A 15679-nucleotide genomic window follows, 5' to 3' on the forward strand; every position below is an offset into this window, starting at 1 on the left:
GCCAAAAAATGAAATAAAAGTGATTTAATAAATTAAAATTTATTTTGTAATTGAAATTACTTTATGTAAGCCTATACAATGCAATGATGGTGAGAAAGTTGTAAAAAATAATCTCATTATAATCGTAAATATGCATTTCCAATAAATACAAATTATTTGATCAGGGAAATCTATGCCAGGCATCTTCCTGGGTCATGTGTTCGCAACTAAGTGAACAACATTGCATGCAATAAATTTGTTATTATTATGGATATAACAATAAAACACAACACCTTATGGTATATGTTACAATAAGTCCAGGAAAATGTCTAATAAGACAAACTAAAACCGATAAACTAAGGACAACGTTTTCAAAGTTGAACTACCAAACAAAACTCCAAAGAAAAGGTATAAAAATCTCAAAGCAACTTTGTACACGGTCGGCAGTTATCAGCGCTCGTAAACAAAGATTGTCTATGATTTACGTTCGGTTGCTAGCTACGGTGTGTTTGTTAAAAGTTCGCCATTACCTATCTATAAATATATTCGTGTGTCGTACGTTTGAACGATAAATTACTGTTTGTATCGTGTAGATTGTGTTCAATATAGCGATTTGGTAAATATTAAATGTTTTATTTATATTTGTTGTTTGTTTATTATTATTCGACAGCGTTGGATAAGGTGTTGTTTAAATTTCCGCTTTAGGAATTCCAAGGAAGTGTGTTATGTGTTGTATTTGTATTTCGTGGAAGTATTTGTTTTGGGTGAGCTGACGACTTTCCAGGGTCTACGTAGGTGAGTTGAATCGGAACTCTAGCTGACAGTGGCGGATTTGCCCTAAGGCCCAATAGGCCCGGGCCTAGGGCGGCCAGGTATTAAGGGCGGCAAATCGTAGCAAAATAAATCACTCATTATAATAAGATTAACAAGAAATAACTCAAATGCAAAGTATCGTAATATGTTTTTGCATATGGATCACGTACCGTATGATTAAAATTTTCCTAAATTACTATTTTTACATATCAAAGTATAAATATTTTCATACATCGTAGATACATATAAAATAGTTTGTACTTTAGTTTAATATAAGTGTTCTAGGAAGTATAGGTATCGATTGTTATTACGCGCGTGTACGGCGTGTAGTCAAGTGCGGTGCGTCGCGCTACTCTCCCCCCACCCACGCTTACTCGCTTGCCCGCTCGCGCCTGCGAGTTATGTCAACAGTGTGCGTATAGCAATAGCAGTGAGCGGACGGATTCAGTTTTATACTAATTAGTAAACGCTTACGTAAAAACTTTGTGTTGCATGGTTAAATATGGACGGAAAGAAGAGGGTAAGGTTAAGTGGGGCAGAGTATCGCAAGCGGGCTAAAGAAAAAGATGATAAGCAAAAGGATACGATTAAAAAAACGCGGAAATTAGACGATTTCTTTGGAAAACCGTCTACAGATATTAAAGATCCTACTATTGAACCAACACTCGACGTTCATAGCAGTAGCGGAGCTCCGTCAACTGATGATTCTGCAGTGTCTTCAAGTGAAAATACTTTGGTCGATGTGGCAAGTATATCAAAAAAACAAGCCGAAGATGTCCCACTAGTACCAGGAGTAGGAGTGCAGCCCAGTCCTCCGGATAAGGAGCTCTACGAAATCAGCGACGATCCAGCTAAATGGACAATCGACGAGTTCACGCGTGATCACATTTGTAAGAATGGAGCCAATCAAAACATCCAAAATGATTTTCCTAATAGTGAGCGCATTTACAAAGATAAAGTGCGACAGTTGTCGAGACATTTATTCGAACGTCAGCTTCTAAATGGCGAAAAAGTTCCGCGAAAGTGGCTAATTTATTCCAAAAGTACTGGATGTGTTTATTGTGGTCCTTGTCTACTTTTTAATGGCGGGGAGAGTCAGTTCGACAAAAAAGAAGGTTTCAATGACTGGAAAAATTCATATCATCGAGTTTCATCTCATGAGAATTCGCCTAATCACAAATTATCTGTTCTGCAAATGAAAGAACGAAGTAACGTGTTAGGTCGCATTGACCACGCATTAACAATGCAATTAGATGAAGAAATAAATTACTGGAAAAACATTCTGAAAAGAGTAGTTGCATGCGTAAAAGCACTTGCATCACGTGGTTTGCCTTTCAGAGGACACGATGAAAAATTTGGATCAATCCACAATGGAAATTATTTGATGTCCTTAGAGCTTATCGCTGAATTCGATCCGTTCTTAGCAAAACACATTACACGTTATGGAAATCCAGGCTCAGGATTTACGAGTTATCTTTCTTCAACAACGTGCGAAGAATTTATTCGACTTATGGGGAACAAAGTTTTGAAGACAATTATAATGGAAATATTAACAGCGAAATATTTTTCTCTGATCATTGACTCGACACCGGATATATCTCACGTAGACCAGCTCACTTATGTAATCAGATATGTCCTGCCTAATGGATCACCTGTAGAACGGTTCCTCAAGTTTATTCCAAACACAGGCCACAAATCACAACAAATGACAGATGCTGTTACCTCAACTTTAATTGAATTGGGAATTGACATTTCCAACTGCCGCGGGCAATCATATGACAACGCAGCTAACATGTCAGGCATATACAACGGCCTACAAACTAAAATAAAGGAAATATCACCCCTTGCCGACTATGTTCCCTGTTCAGCACACTCGCTTAATTTAGTAGGTGAATGTGCAGCTGAAAGCAGCCAAGAGGCTTGTTCCTTCTTTTCTCTACTCCAAGAGTTATACAATTTCTTTGCAGCGTCAACTCAGCGTTGGGAACTCCTTCAAACACATTTCACCGTCAAAAGTCTATCAACGACTCGTTGGTCAGCTCGTGCAGACGCATGTAAAAGTTTGCGCGAATCCTGGAATGAAATCCATAAAGCGCTAGTCACCATCGAAAATGACACAAAACAGAAGAGGACCGTTATATGCGAAGCTAGAGGTATTCGTTTGAAACTGGAACGTTTTGAAACGGCCCTCATGGCTGTTTTTTGGGGATGTTTACTAGATCGCATCAACGCCACAAGTAAAAAACTTCAGAGTGTGGAAATTGACATTACCATTGTCATAGAACTGTACGACACTTTAATACATTTTGTTGGCGAAACAAGAGAGAATTTCGATGAATTCGAAAATAAAGCCATAAAACTGTCCTTCGTACAGGAATATGAAAAAGATTTTCGACGCAATCGAAAGCGTAAGCTGCTTCCTGACGAGACAAATACAGGTGAAAACATGAAACAAAAAAATGGCCGTGAAAATTTTAGAATAAATACGTTTTTGGTAGTCATTGATACATTATCAGAAGAACTGAAAAGACGCCGGGATGCTTATAAATTACTCAACAATAAATTTTACTTTATTACCAACCTGACGAATTTAAGCATCTCAGAAGTCGAAGATAAGGCCAAGGCATTGCAAATGATTTATTCTACTGACTTAGAAGACAATTTTACAGAAGAATGTCTTCATTTTCGTTCTCACTGCAGCATAAAAAATGAGGAGCGAAAGAGTGCAGTCAGTCTGTTGAAATGGTTACGAACCGAAGGTCTTCAAACCATTTACCCAAACGTGGATATTGCTCTTCGTATGTGTGTGTGTACACCCGCCAGTAACTGTACAGGAGAAAGATCGTTTTCTTGTTTGCGCAGAGTTAAAAACTATTTACGCACAACAATGACGGAGCAAAGGTTAAACGATCTTGCTTTGCTTAACATAGAAGCTGATTTTTTAAGCAAATTGGATTGCGAAGATTTAATTAATGATTTTGCTGCGCTTAAGTGCAGACGAGTTTTGTAACACATTGTAAAACATGTATGTTATTAAAAACAAAGCATAAAACTGTTTTAAATGTTTTATTTAAATGTCCAATCATCCCTAAAACCTCGAAAAATATTATAAACTAACTGCCTTATTCATAAAAATATTATTACACTGATCTAGTTAAAATATGTTTTGTTTCTTTTACCACAAAGACGTTTTCAATTGGAAAGCACATTTTAGTTATTGAGGGCTTAAACTTTTTTATGAATAAGACGGTAGCTTTACAAGGTAGCTTTTAGTTAACCAATTTTCTGAATCAATTACAAGTGGAAGTAAAGATTTTTCTTTTCATTAAAAGTGGAAGAAGAAATTCATTACTGATGTATATTATAGTCTATAATGTTGGGGCTAAGAAAGGGGCGGCACATGGCCGGGGGCCTAGAGCGGCTAGGACTGCAAATCCGCCACTGCTAGCTGAAGAGCTTTAACTATATTAAAGGAGAAATCGACATTGGAAATGGAGGTCATCCGAGAGCACTTGAGTAGCTAGATAGCGAAGAGCTGACAAGCTCGCTGATAGGCCGATGCAAGTGCTTACTGGACATGGCTGTTTTGGTAATAATTTGCACAGGACAGGAAGGTGTCACTTTCTTGCCACGATTGTGGTTTGTCACTAAACACGACGCACTGTAATCTGACCGTGAACTCATAGTGGTGGTCCTAAAAGCCTTCCCTGGTAGCGATAGTCACTCTCGGTGCCTAGTCTATGAATAAATGCCTGCTTCGCATAGAAAGCATCGACACGACATTCGATTCGATCGTTGCACATGAGATCCTGTGACGCCCCTCGAATGTATGGAATTACTTAGCGCTAGTTCACGTGGGTCTTAAAAAAGGTCTTATGAGTTTACATGATCTTTCTTAATCTTAGCCATTTGGCTAAGATTAAAAGCCTAATAAAATATTTATTGAATTTGACTACAGTACCACATAAAGTGTTACTGTAATTGGCAAAACATTTTTAGTTTAGACAAATGCAAAAACATTGAAAATTGAAATTTCTGGCAATGGAATAAAAATCAAAGTAAATTTTATTGTTTTCAATATAGAACTTATGTAATACTCGTAGTAAAAAACTCAAGAAAGCCTGTGTGTATCACAAATGATAAAATCGAATTTATTTAATTCTAATGGGAATTTCGGATAAACCAGCATAACTTGAACCTTATTTGCGTTCAGATTGCATTTAAGCATGGCTTCGGTTACATCGACGGTATTCAGATTGATGTGTTCTCGATCCTACATGATAAATTTCGGTTTGTGGTTTGACCACCGTCGAATAAAGTTTAATTATACAGATAAAGGTAATATATAATATACATTAAATTAAAATCGCAACATAAATACAGATTATAATTAAAGAAAGTCAACAATTAATAATGGTGCATAATAAATAAAAAGACATAGTTTTGTTTACTCTCATTACTATTATAATTTCATAAGTTTTATCTTTATTACGGGAGTTTGTCGCAAGAAGTTTGTGTCATATCGTTTTTGAAAAGTAAAAATGCGATATTCGATTTTCGAAAACTTCAATTTTCGATAACAAGTACCTATCTAACTTTATATATCACATAGCAACGAGTTTTAATAGCAATCAGTCATAACTCTCACTTACATTTTGAAGTAAAACTTGTTCAGGTAATAATTGAGTTCTTTTTATGTTACGCTCAACAAGTTTTTAACATGTTATTTATTTCCTTATTGCTTTTAAAAAGTTTTATTTGTGTAACATTCGTAATGTAAATAAAAGTAATTGTGGGGATGACGTCACACTTTCCTCAATCATTTATCACGTCATCGACACTCGCCACCATTGGCCAAGCGCCATGTACCAGTAATGGCATTTGAAATTATGCAATATTAGTAATTAATAGTTACAAATGTTTTAAGCACGCTGGCCACAAGCTACGCGTTTTCTGTTGGTTAATTATAATTACTTATTTTGTTCAGTATATCTGTAAACGCTTTTGTAAAAGGCTATTTGAAAAGACTAAATTATGTGGTACTAGCAACCCGCCCCGGCTTCGCGCGGATACAATACTGATACTAAATATACTACAGGATTTGTTTATTTACGACATCACATAACAAACTTCTAAAATTATCAGTGTTTCTTTACCATATTCTTGATGTATTATATACAAAAACCTTCCACTAGAATCACTCTATCTATTAAAAAAAACCGCAACCGTATGTAGAGATGGTTAATTCATATTAAATTGAATTGTTAAATGTTGAAATATTAAATCGATTTTATGACATTAATGCTTGTGTTGGTCCCAAGACTCCGCTCTCTCTGGAGAGGATCTTCAGCTTATTCTGCTTCACCGATACATTGCGGTCCGTTGAATTCATTTTCCTTAGGGAAAATTATATATAATTTAAATATTCCCATTCGTAATTAATTTTCCTTAATTTTTTTTCCTTAATTTGACTTAATTTTAATATCTCAAATATATCAGATTATTAAAAGTTCAGAAAATAGTCATAAGTACAATTTAAAAAAGGAAGACAGTTAAAAAAAATCAATTCACCTGAAATGTAGACGCTATATTCAGCCACAATTAATTATTATTATTAAATATTTTATTAATAAAAATCTTAAACACTGAATAATAAAATATTACCAATAATAATAATGTGATCGTCACAGGAGGCCCCGTCGATGAGGGACATCGAGAACCGAGATTGAAGACTATTAATATAATTTATAATTAAAGAAAATGTAAGGCGATTGATTTTGCGCTATATTTGTACATTTACCTTTTTTTTTCTTTTGGCATAGGAAAGCAGACGAGTGAATGGGCCACCTAATGGGAAGTTATCAGACACACACAGTCCATACAGGTAAACGCTCTAAAAAAATTACTATTGCTTACATAGCTAATGCACCACCAACCTTCGTAACAGATGTTATCATTGGCACAACCAATGAATGAAAGGTAAAATATCAGTGAGGTATAAAAAAAGCTAAAGTTTAAAGCAGCTAAGTAAAAGTTCAGTCCAATAAATGTAATTTTCTTATTATTTACACGCCATGAATGCATCAGGATGTAGCAGTGGCGAAGATACCCCCCCACGAGAGAGCCTTATACCCCCAAAGTACGCCAATAGATGTATTACATAAAAGTAAGGTATTTTGTAGTCAAATTAAATTCATAATAAATTTAACTTTGCTTGATATTTAAATATCAAAATATAACTAAGCGTAAGTTACTAAAGAAGTTAATAACGAGAAGGCCGCAGCTCGAAAACTAAATTAATAAAGCTCGAAGCAGGTGTTGATTCCCACTATTTTACACGGACGTGACTCTCTAGCCTTGAAATATTATAAAGTAGGCTACAAGTTTAAAATTGCTTTAAACACTATTTCTTTAATAAAAAATTATGCTTCTACTGAATTAAGGAGTAAAATATATTTGTAATAAACAAAGCGTTAACAGGATTTAATAAGTCATTATACAAAAGAACTATTTATATTTGAATACACTCACCCCGCATAGATGACTGCGTCACTTATCTTTTAGTCAATTCTTAGACTGTTGTTCGCCAAATTGCAAATTCCGAGATGTGTCATGGAAGAAAAAATTTAGCCTGAGTATTTCCTGGTGCCAAAACACTGGCGGTGCACGTATTTGAACTAATCTATCTTGATGATAAATATATACAGTAGAAAAAAAAAAAGAAATTGTTTCTTTGTAAAATTTCACTACACTTAGTCAAAGTTATAAGACGATCAAATTAATAACCTCAGCCGACCATAATTGAAAATGTAATAATTTATTCCATAAAATCCGAACTCTATTTTAAGACGTAAAAAGCCGAGAAAAAAGTTTCAACAAGTCCATAAAATTCAAAGAATTTCTTATATTCAGCACTTTGTGAATAACTGTTTTTAATGAAGATTAAAATTCCAAGAATAGTTTTCAATATAAAATCGTATTTCTTGTTCGATTTGAAATACAAGTTATGGAAATCACCTACATATTACAAGCCTACTGGATTGATGCTAATATTAACATGATTAAAATTACTGGTATATTTGTGGACGAGAATTTGTATACCATTTTAAGGATGACATAATTGTGTGACCCTTCGTTGGGTTAAAACTATTTCCTAACTAATTTGCAACCAAACTGGATTAGCAGCCTTAAAATACCCAATGGAAAAACGATGGTACTCAATTCATAAAATCTGTTAAAATAGATAGTGCACTATTTGTATCGCATATATATCTTAATTTTTTATGAGTAGGTTTATAAACTAAAAATACTTAATTATGACTTTAACTCATATTATTTGTAGTATTTACAGTCGAGGGAAGAAAAGGTTCGTCACTTTAAGATCCATTTTCGTGTGCTCAGTATGAGCGATAATCTGTTTTACCGATCGAGAATGACATATTGCGTCGCAATCATTCGATGTTTAGATTCAAAAGGTACTAAGAGCTTAAGACTTGATAAAGGAACTTACACATGTACATGTAGATGTCGTATACATTCATAATGTTATTAATTCTAATAAAACAAAAGCAAATAAACTGGGAATTGGTGCGTGCAAAGTTTAAGCGCGTCTTCAATTAAGGTCAACGAGTTTGTACTGTTATTGCCAAATAAAAGTGGTTTTGAAAATCATGGCTTTTAGGACTGCTTATGGACTGGATTAATTTGTTTATAAGAAGGTAAACAGTTGTATTCTAGATATGGTGACGGTATTTTGTCAATCTTATAAATATTATTTTTTAAACAATGTAACCATAAGTCATTAAAATCAAAATATATTTTATTCAAGTAGGCTTTTCGATCGTCATTTCACAACTATATTAAGCTACCACCGGTTCGGAATGTAGATTCTACCAAGAAGAACCGGCAAGGAACTCAGTTGTTACTCTTTTTCAACGTTTAAAACTGTCTTATCTTCCCGATATTTATGAACAAAATATGAATAAAAATAACAATGTCACAATAATTAGATAGCCATTGTTTTTAATTTAATGTATTTAATTTAAATTTCAAACGACACTTTCGAAATGTCGAGAAGTATTTATATAATATCTGCATCTATAAGCTGTAAAACATTGTAATAGTTTAAAATGTGCCAACGTTCTTAATTTAAAATTAATTTTAAATCTCGAATTCAATATTATTAAACCGCTCCTAAAATATCCTCCTATATAATTTTTGTATTGAATTTCAAATATAATTACGAATTAAATATTATATTACAAATATACTTGAAGGGTAAATTAATGTTCTCAATATGTATTTATGAATTATGACAGATCATAATTTGTCTTTCAGCGACATGATTAATTCATATATTGTATAAGAGAGTTATTTGTCCCGTTTCTATGATCGGATGTAGTAATTTATTAGAGTCCCTGTTCAAAGGAACGAAGTAATTAACAAAATGTGTAATTAGTACTCCATTAAAAATTCCAAAGATTAATAATCAAGTAAAATTTGGACTGTGTATTTATTCACAAAAAGCCACCTGATGGTAAGTGGTCACCACCGCCAATAAATAATGGTTCTGTTAAAAATATTTGCCATTTCCATCATCCCCAATGCACCACCAATCTTAGAAACAAAGATGCTATGTGCCTGTATCATCATCGGCTCACTCGCCCTTAAAACCGGTACGTAACAATAGTCAGTACTTATGTTTAGTGTCAGAGTATCCTATGAGTAAGTGGAACCTACACAGACGGGCTTGCACAAAGCCATACCACAGAGTAAAAAATAAAACAAACTTGATATTTGTTTCATAAGCTTGCAGCATCGAGCATCTGTGTTACATTCCATCCGGTTTTGACATGCAAAATTCAACGCTATGCTGCATCCAAGCACCTTCGAAAGACTATTCAGTAACATTTAAAACTGTTTAAAATCGACTAGTATTCACTTCTTATCGGACTAATTCAATAGAATCTGATTGGACGTTTTGCGATCGTTGAGGCAAGCTTTGCGAGGATAAAATCCAATCCGATGCATTTACTTCATAGTATTTGCAATGAAATATACATACCATTATAATTCCTATTACCCTGATCATAAAGGCTATAAGAAAATATTCAGGATAGTGTTTAGTTGCATCATTGCATTGTATTCACGTTAGACTTTTGAAAATTTTCAATCAAAATTGGATTTATACTGCACGGCAGAGTAAGTAATATTGATGATTGTTTTATGCGTTTTATTTCAGTCATTTTCAATGTTTCAAATTTCAAAAAGAAGTCAATAAGAGTTCTAAGATGAATGCTCTGGATTATGCTATTAGGTATATTGAAAAGGGAATACTTAGCCTAGATCAAAAAAATCGTGCAGACACTACTTTTTTTAAATTAAACTTTCTAAATTCTTTCGAAAAAATTAAAATACTCGTAACATAAATGTGTACAAAATATAGTCTTATTTTAACAAAAAGTTAAAAATTTTTTTAAAAATCTTATTCATGATAAAGTTCAAAATTTTTACCATCGTCAAGATATTTTTGCGACATTCTTTCAATTTCGGATTGATACAAAACGAAACAAACAATTAAGTACTGTCTTACTTGGTACATATCAGACTACTTGTATCAGATTCAAATAAAAGGGTCACCTGCAAAACTTCGCACTTATTCAATTCTTTTTTAGGAATTTCTTAACCTATGACAGGATTCGGCTTCAATTACATCTTTGGTAAGTATCAGTATGCAACTCAGGGAACCTAATAAGTTCAGAAATCAGCAGTGTTTCTTCTCAATCATCACCTAACAAGAACATACAACCATTTACCATCAAACACATTTTAGATTCCATAAAATCGACAAAATTTATTACCATCAATAAAGAATAGTTTTCAAGAAATATTTAAGTCAACGAAATAACTTATATCAGTCGATATAATGAAAACAAATGGCATTATAGTCACGTCTACGATTTCCAATTTCAACGAAACGGCGTTGACATTTCGAGCGAAACTATTTCAATACTAAAGCCGCATATGATGATCAAACTGAAGGATAAAGCTTTATTCCCTGTATTTGAATATATGAGAAGGAACTGCGAAGCGGTGTTTGCAAAAATATTTCTATCTTTAGTAACGCTTAATCTTTGCAAATAAAATAACAACAACCTGTAAATTCCCACTGCTGGGCCTCCTCTCCCTTTGAGGAGAAGGTTTGGAACATATTCCACCACGCTGTTCCAATGCGGTTTGGTGTAATACATATGTGGGCGAATTTCTATGAAATTTGTCACATGCAGGTTTCCTCACGATGTTTTCCTTCCTTCACCGCTGAGTACGAGATGAATTATAAAGACAAATTAAGCACATGAATCAGCGGTGCTTGCCTGGGTTTGAACCCGCAATCATCGGTTAAGCACGCTTTCTAACCACTGGGCCATCTCGACTCTTACATAAAATAAACAGATGAAAAATGTAAGAACATTGTACATAGTGTTAGACGGTCAGGCTTATCGAAAAATTGAAGCTAGGCCTCACTTGAAGGAAAATTAAATTAATTTGCGAATTAGGGATATTTATTTAAATGTTAATATTTCCTTTGTCAAAATAGAATTAAGTTTTAAATAGAGGTAGTGGTATTGAACAAACGATTATATTTCGTTTGCTACATAGCTTTGTATCACCCACTCATCAGATATTCTACCGCTAAACAACATTACGCAGTATTGTTGTGTTCCGGTTTGAAGGGTGAGTGAGCCAGTGTAACTACAGGCACAAGGGACATAGCATCTTAGTTGCCAAGGTTGATGGCGCATTGACGATATAAAGAATAGTTAATATTTCTTACAGCGTCATTATCTATGGATAATGGTGACCACTTACCATTAGGTGTCCCATATGCACGTCTGCCAATCTATTCCATAAAAAAAACTAAACTTACTCGAAGGTCTGGTGGAAAACAGTCGTAGAACCTACCAAAAGATCTAATATTCTATCATACTTATTTTGATTAATTACCCGATATATTTTGCTCAATATATTTAAACCTATAACTGCGATATCTTTATACAGAAAAAAGTTAATTATTCATAAAAGAAATAAATATAACTTGTTGGCTTTATTTTATCTTATTGATTGTATCAGGAAAAGCAGATTGCTTTAGCCTATGATAATAATCGCTGTAAGCATGAAATCTAAAATGATGTGTCCCCTGTGACTACAGCTACACAGTAATAGAAAATCAATACGTTTGGCAGAAGCATAACTACTGAGTGTGTGATATTTGTCCTGATACGCTTGTACAAAGCCCTACAACCATTAGATTATATCGTTAATGTGTCTGTTTGATAAATGTTTGAGGACGTATTCAAACAAGTTTGGATTCACTGTTTGAATAAAAGAGTCGAATGTTCAGGCCGATGTTTTATTATTTGTATTCTTTTCGTGGATTCAGCAAGCGAAACAGCTGCATAGCAGATGCAGTGAACTGTCGAAGGGTAATTGCTTTAGGTTGTTATCACAAGCAATTGATCATTGTTCTACAAAAAACTGAACTTCACTTGAAAAGAATATACTGGCTTTGGTTATTAATTCTAAGATTAAATATTAAATTTCAAATGGTTAGTAATAAGTAAATTAAGTTACAATTTTGTTAAAATTTCCGACGTATCCTTTCATCTTTAACAAACATTTTCATTTTTATTTGATGTTACTTAATGTTCCTAAGTCGCCAATTTGAGTTACAATTAATTGTTTATCTATTTGTTTTAAAGTAATTTAAATGAAGGCAGAGTTGAATGTTGCATTTTTATTTAAACCTATCACCCAATATTAAATTTTGCCGCATCTGAAAAACTTTTCGCTGAAGAGGAGGCGTATGTACCTAGTAATGATATATTTAGCGGCTGTTACGTTATTTAAATAAAAAGGACTTTAAGACAAAATAAATTAATTCGAAAAAAACATCAATCATTTTCTGTAGTACAATCCTAAAAAATCTTACAAATTTAAATTGGGACTAATGAAGAACTTTGTTAAGGCTCTTAACTAAAATGAACCTCTCCTCAATTGAAGGACCTACCTGTGAAGCAAATTTTCGCATCTAACGCAAAAGAATCTTTCTCGATTCTCGAATTTGAGAGATTTCGAAGAACAAAAACAATGATTCAGTTTCGCAGACATTTGAAAAAGAGGTATTTTAGGGCAGTTAGGACAACTTGTTCTTTGGAAAAAAATATGTAATGATAAGTTCAGTTTGTCTTGTTAAACTTGAGAACAATCACAAAAGTGAAAGCAAAAGTGATTCCATGTAAAATGGCAATTTTTTTTATGATCCAAAAATTTTTTAGTGTCAATATACGCAATATTAAGAAAAATATAATAGTTTATCTACATTCTAAACACATGGAAAGCGTTATTTTTTATAATTTGGTCATTTATGACATCGCTCTTTGAGTAATTTAAAAAAAAATCTTGAATTAAAATTGCTTTGTTTTAAAACATTTAAATATTAGCTACTTCCTTTTGTTTGCATAGCGCCAAGTACAACGCCATCTATTGATTTGACTGTTAAATTTTTGTCATCTCGTTAACGACAATATACAGCTTTGTCTAGGTCAGGCCCATTTATCGGCCGATCTTTAGAGAAAAAATAAAGATAATAATGTATTTAATCAAACTTGTAACGGTAAAATAATAAGCCGATTATATTAATGTTTTCTACTTTTTTGATTACAATTCAATTATGTTTAATGAAACTCAAAATTAAATTGATTATATTAAAAACTCTTTTCTCGTTTACTGATTAACTAAAAAACTCTTGTTATAATATTATAGCAGATCCATTTTTGAAATAATAATCTCTTCTGTATTTATAGTTAATCTCGATTAACAGCTATTAGTTAAGCGAATCAAAAAATAAATCAAAGACTCTATTAAATTGGAACTAATTGCCAATTTTGTCATACATATTTATTACATTAAACGTTGCTACGTGCATTAATAATCACAGGTGAAAATATTTATATAACTAGCGACCCGCTTCGCACGGGTACAATGCTATAATACTAACATTGGCAATGTAAGCCTAAAAACATTTGTATACTTACGACAACACTTCAGAAACCTATTATTAAATAAAACCGCATCAAAGTCCGTTGCGTAATGTTAAAGATCTAAGTATACATAGAGACAGACAGTGGCAAGCGTGTTTGTTATATACTATGTATTGATGAGGAACATTCATATGAATAAACGAGTCACGTACGCATAGAATTTTATCAAGAGTACTAGTTACTACTAGCAAGCGTTTTTGAATTGACACGCAATTCTGATTCTCCAGAAACAAATATGAAAGACTCATGAACGGCACCCCAATATTTTGATGAATTAGAATTTATCGAATGCAATATTCGCTTATAACCTTTAACGCTACATTTCTATGTACAGTCGGGGTAAGAAAAGGCTTGTCACCTTAAGATCTATTTTCGTGTGCTCAGTATGAGCAATAATCTCTGCTTTACCAATTGAGAATGACATATTGCGTCGCAATGATTCGATGTTTAGATTCAAAAGGAACTAAGAGTTTAAGACTTGATGAATGAATTTGAAAACTGACGAAGGTTTTCTTACTGAGACTGTATAAGAAAATATCTGTCATACGAGCGTATTCCCAAGTTTAAGTGAAACTTCATATTAAAATTTACTTTACTAAAGTCGCGTTTAATTTACTTGTGTTATACAAGACCTCTAAAGTTTGAATTAGTTATACTCTCTAGGACTCTAATGTGTCTCGACATTTGATTTAGGTTTACCTTAGATAACGAAGTCTTGTTAGATAGTTTTCTAATAATACTAGTTTACTTATTATAAAATAAGATGTGATGTGGAAGATTTTCGACAACTTACAGAGACTTAAATAACGTCTAATTTGTGTTTAACTGAGACCAAACATTACTCGAGTATAATTTAGGTACAGCTTAGCTAACTAAACCGTAAAAGTTATTCTACGATAAGTATAATCAACTCGTAATGCTTTTTGTATAAGAATTTAGACTAAAAGGTTTAAAATGTGCAAAATGATGCTAACTGATTGACATCGTCCATAGGTACGAATGCTACATATACACTTACATTACATCGATTTTACAAGAAAACAATTAAATTTAAAGAACCCAATGGAGGTAGCAAGGGGTTCATCTCAGTATAAGCTGTGCTTATGCACAGCACTGATTTTCAGATGGCCCCTGACTATTGGGTAAACATAAACACATGCGCCCACACGAAAATAAATAAATGAAATTATAAGAACAGAGAGCTAAAACTAAAAAGATCTTATCCTTGAGAAAAAAAAAACACACTACACAAGAAGAAAAACATCACAAGGAACTTACCCGTAAAAAAAATAATATGATAAATACTATGACTATGAGGTGGTATGACTGACACTATATTTAGAGGTTGTTAGTTTGACTTTTGTTTATTTAAAAATAATACCGAAATGTTTTTTCCAGGTCACCTGGGACGATCTGGTTGTAAAACTTACACAAAACCACCCTAGGGTCTAAGAATTTCGGTATGTAATTATTACATTATAATGTATACCAACAAACTGAATTCAGCGATATCAAATATCTCAAATAGCGTTATTTATTCATATCAGGCACCTAGATACAAAGCCATATCACTGATTTAATGTAGTATCAAATTGATTTACGTTTTTATTCATAAAACACAGTGTAAAATTTGATACTCAAAATTATGATTCTTTTTAATAATAATATTGATAATGCACGATTATTAAAATATGTTTTTTTTTAATGGTATAGGTTGACCGACGAGCATATGGGCCACCTGATGGTAAGTGGTCACCATTACCCATAGACAATGACGCTGTAAGAAA

The 15679-nt window shown here is 33.1% G+C and overlaps 1 protein-coding gene across 1 annotated transcript; it reads left to right on the forward strand.

The window, feature by feature from the left end:
- The first annotated feature begins 1294 nt into the window (after window positions 1-1294).
- On the forward strand, window positions 1295-6643 carry LOC124544211 (zinc finger MYM-type protein 1-like). Its single transcript, XM_047122674.1, has 2 exons — window positions 1295-3230; window positions 6615-6643. The coding sequence occupies exons 1-2, from the start codon at window positions 1295-1297 to the stop codon at window positions 6641-6643; spliced, it is 1965 nt and encodes a 654-aa protein (XP_046978630.1).
- Window positions 6644-15679: the final 9036 nt, after the last annotated feature.

This window comes from Vanessa cardui, chromosome 4 (genome assembly GCF_905220365.1).
Source record: "Vanessa cardui chromosome 4, ilVanCard2.1, whole genome shotgun sequence".
Taxonomy (NCBI): domain Eukaryota; kingdom Metazoa; phylum Arthropoda; class Insecta; order Lepidoptera; family Nymphalidae; genus Vanessa; species Vanessa cardui.

Coding starts and splice junctions, on each gene's coding strand:
- LOC124544211 (XM_047122674.1), top strand. CDS start 1,295: ATGGACGGAAAGAAGAGGGTAAGGTTAAGTGGGGCAGAGTATCGCAAG. Junction 3,231..6,614: donor TCCTGACGAGACAAATACAG/GTGAAAACATGA, acceptor CTTTTGGCATAG/GAAAGCAGACGAGTGAATGG.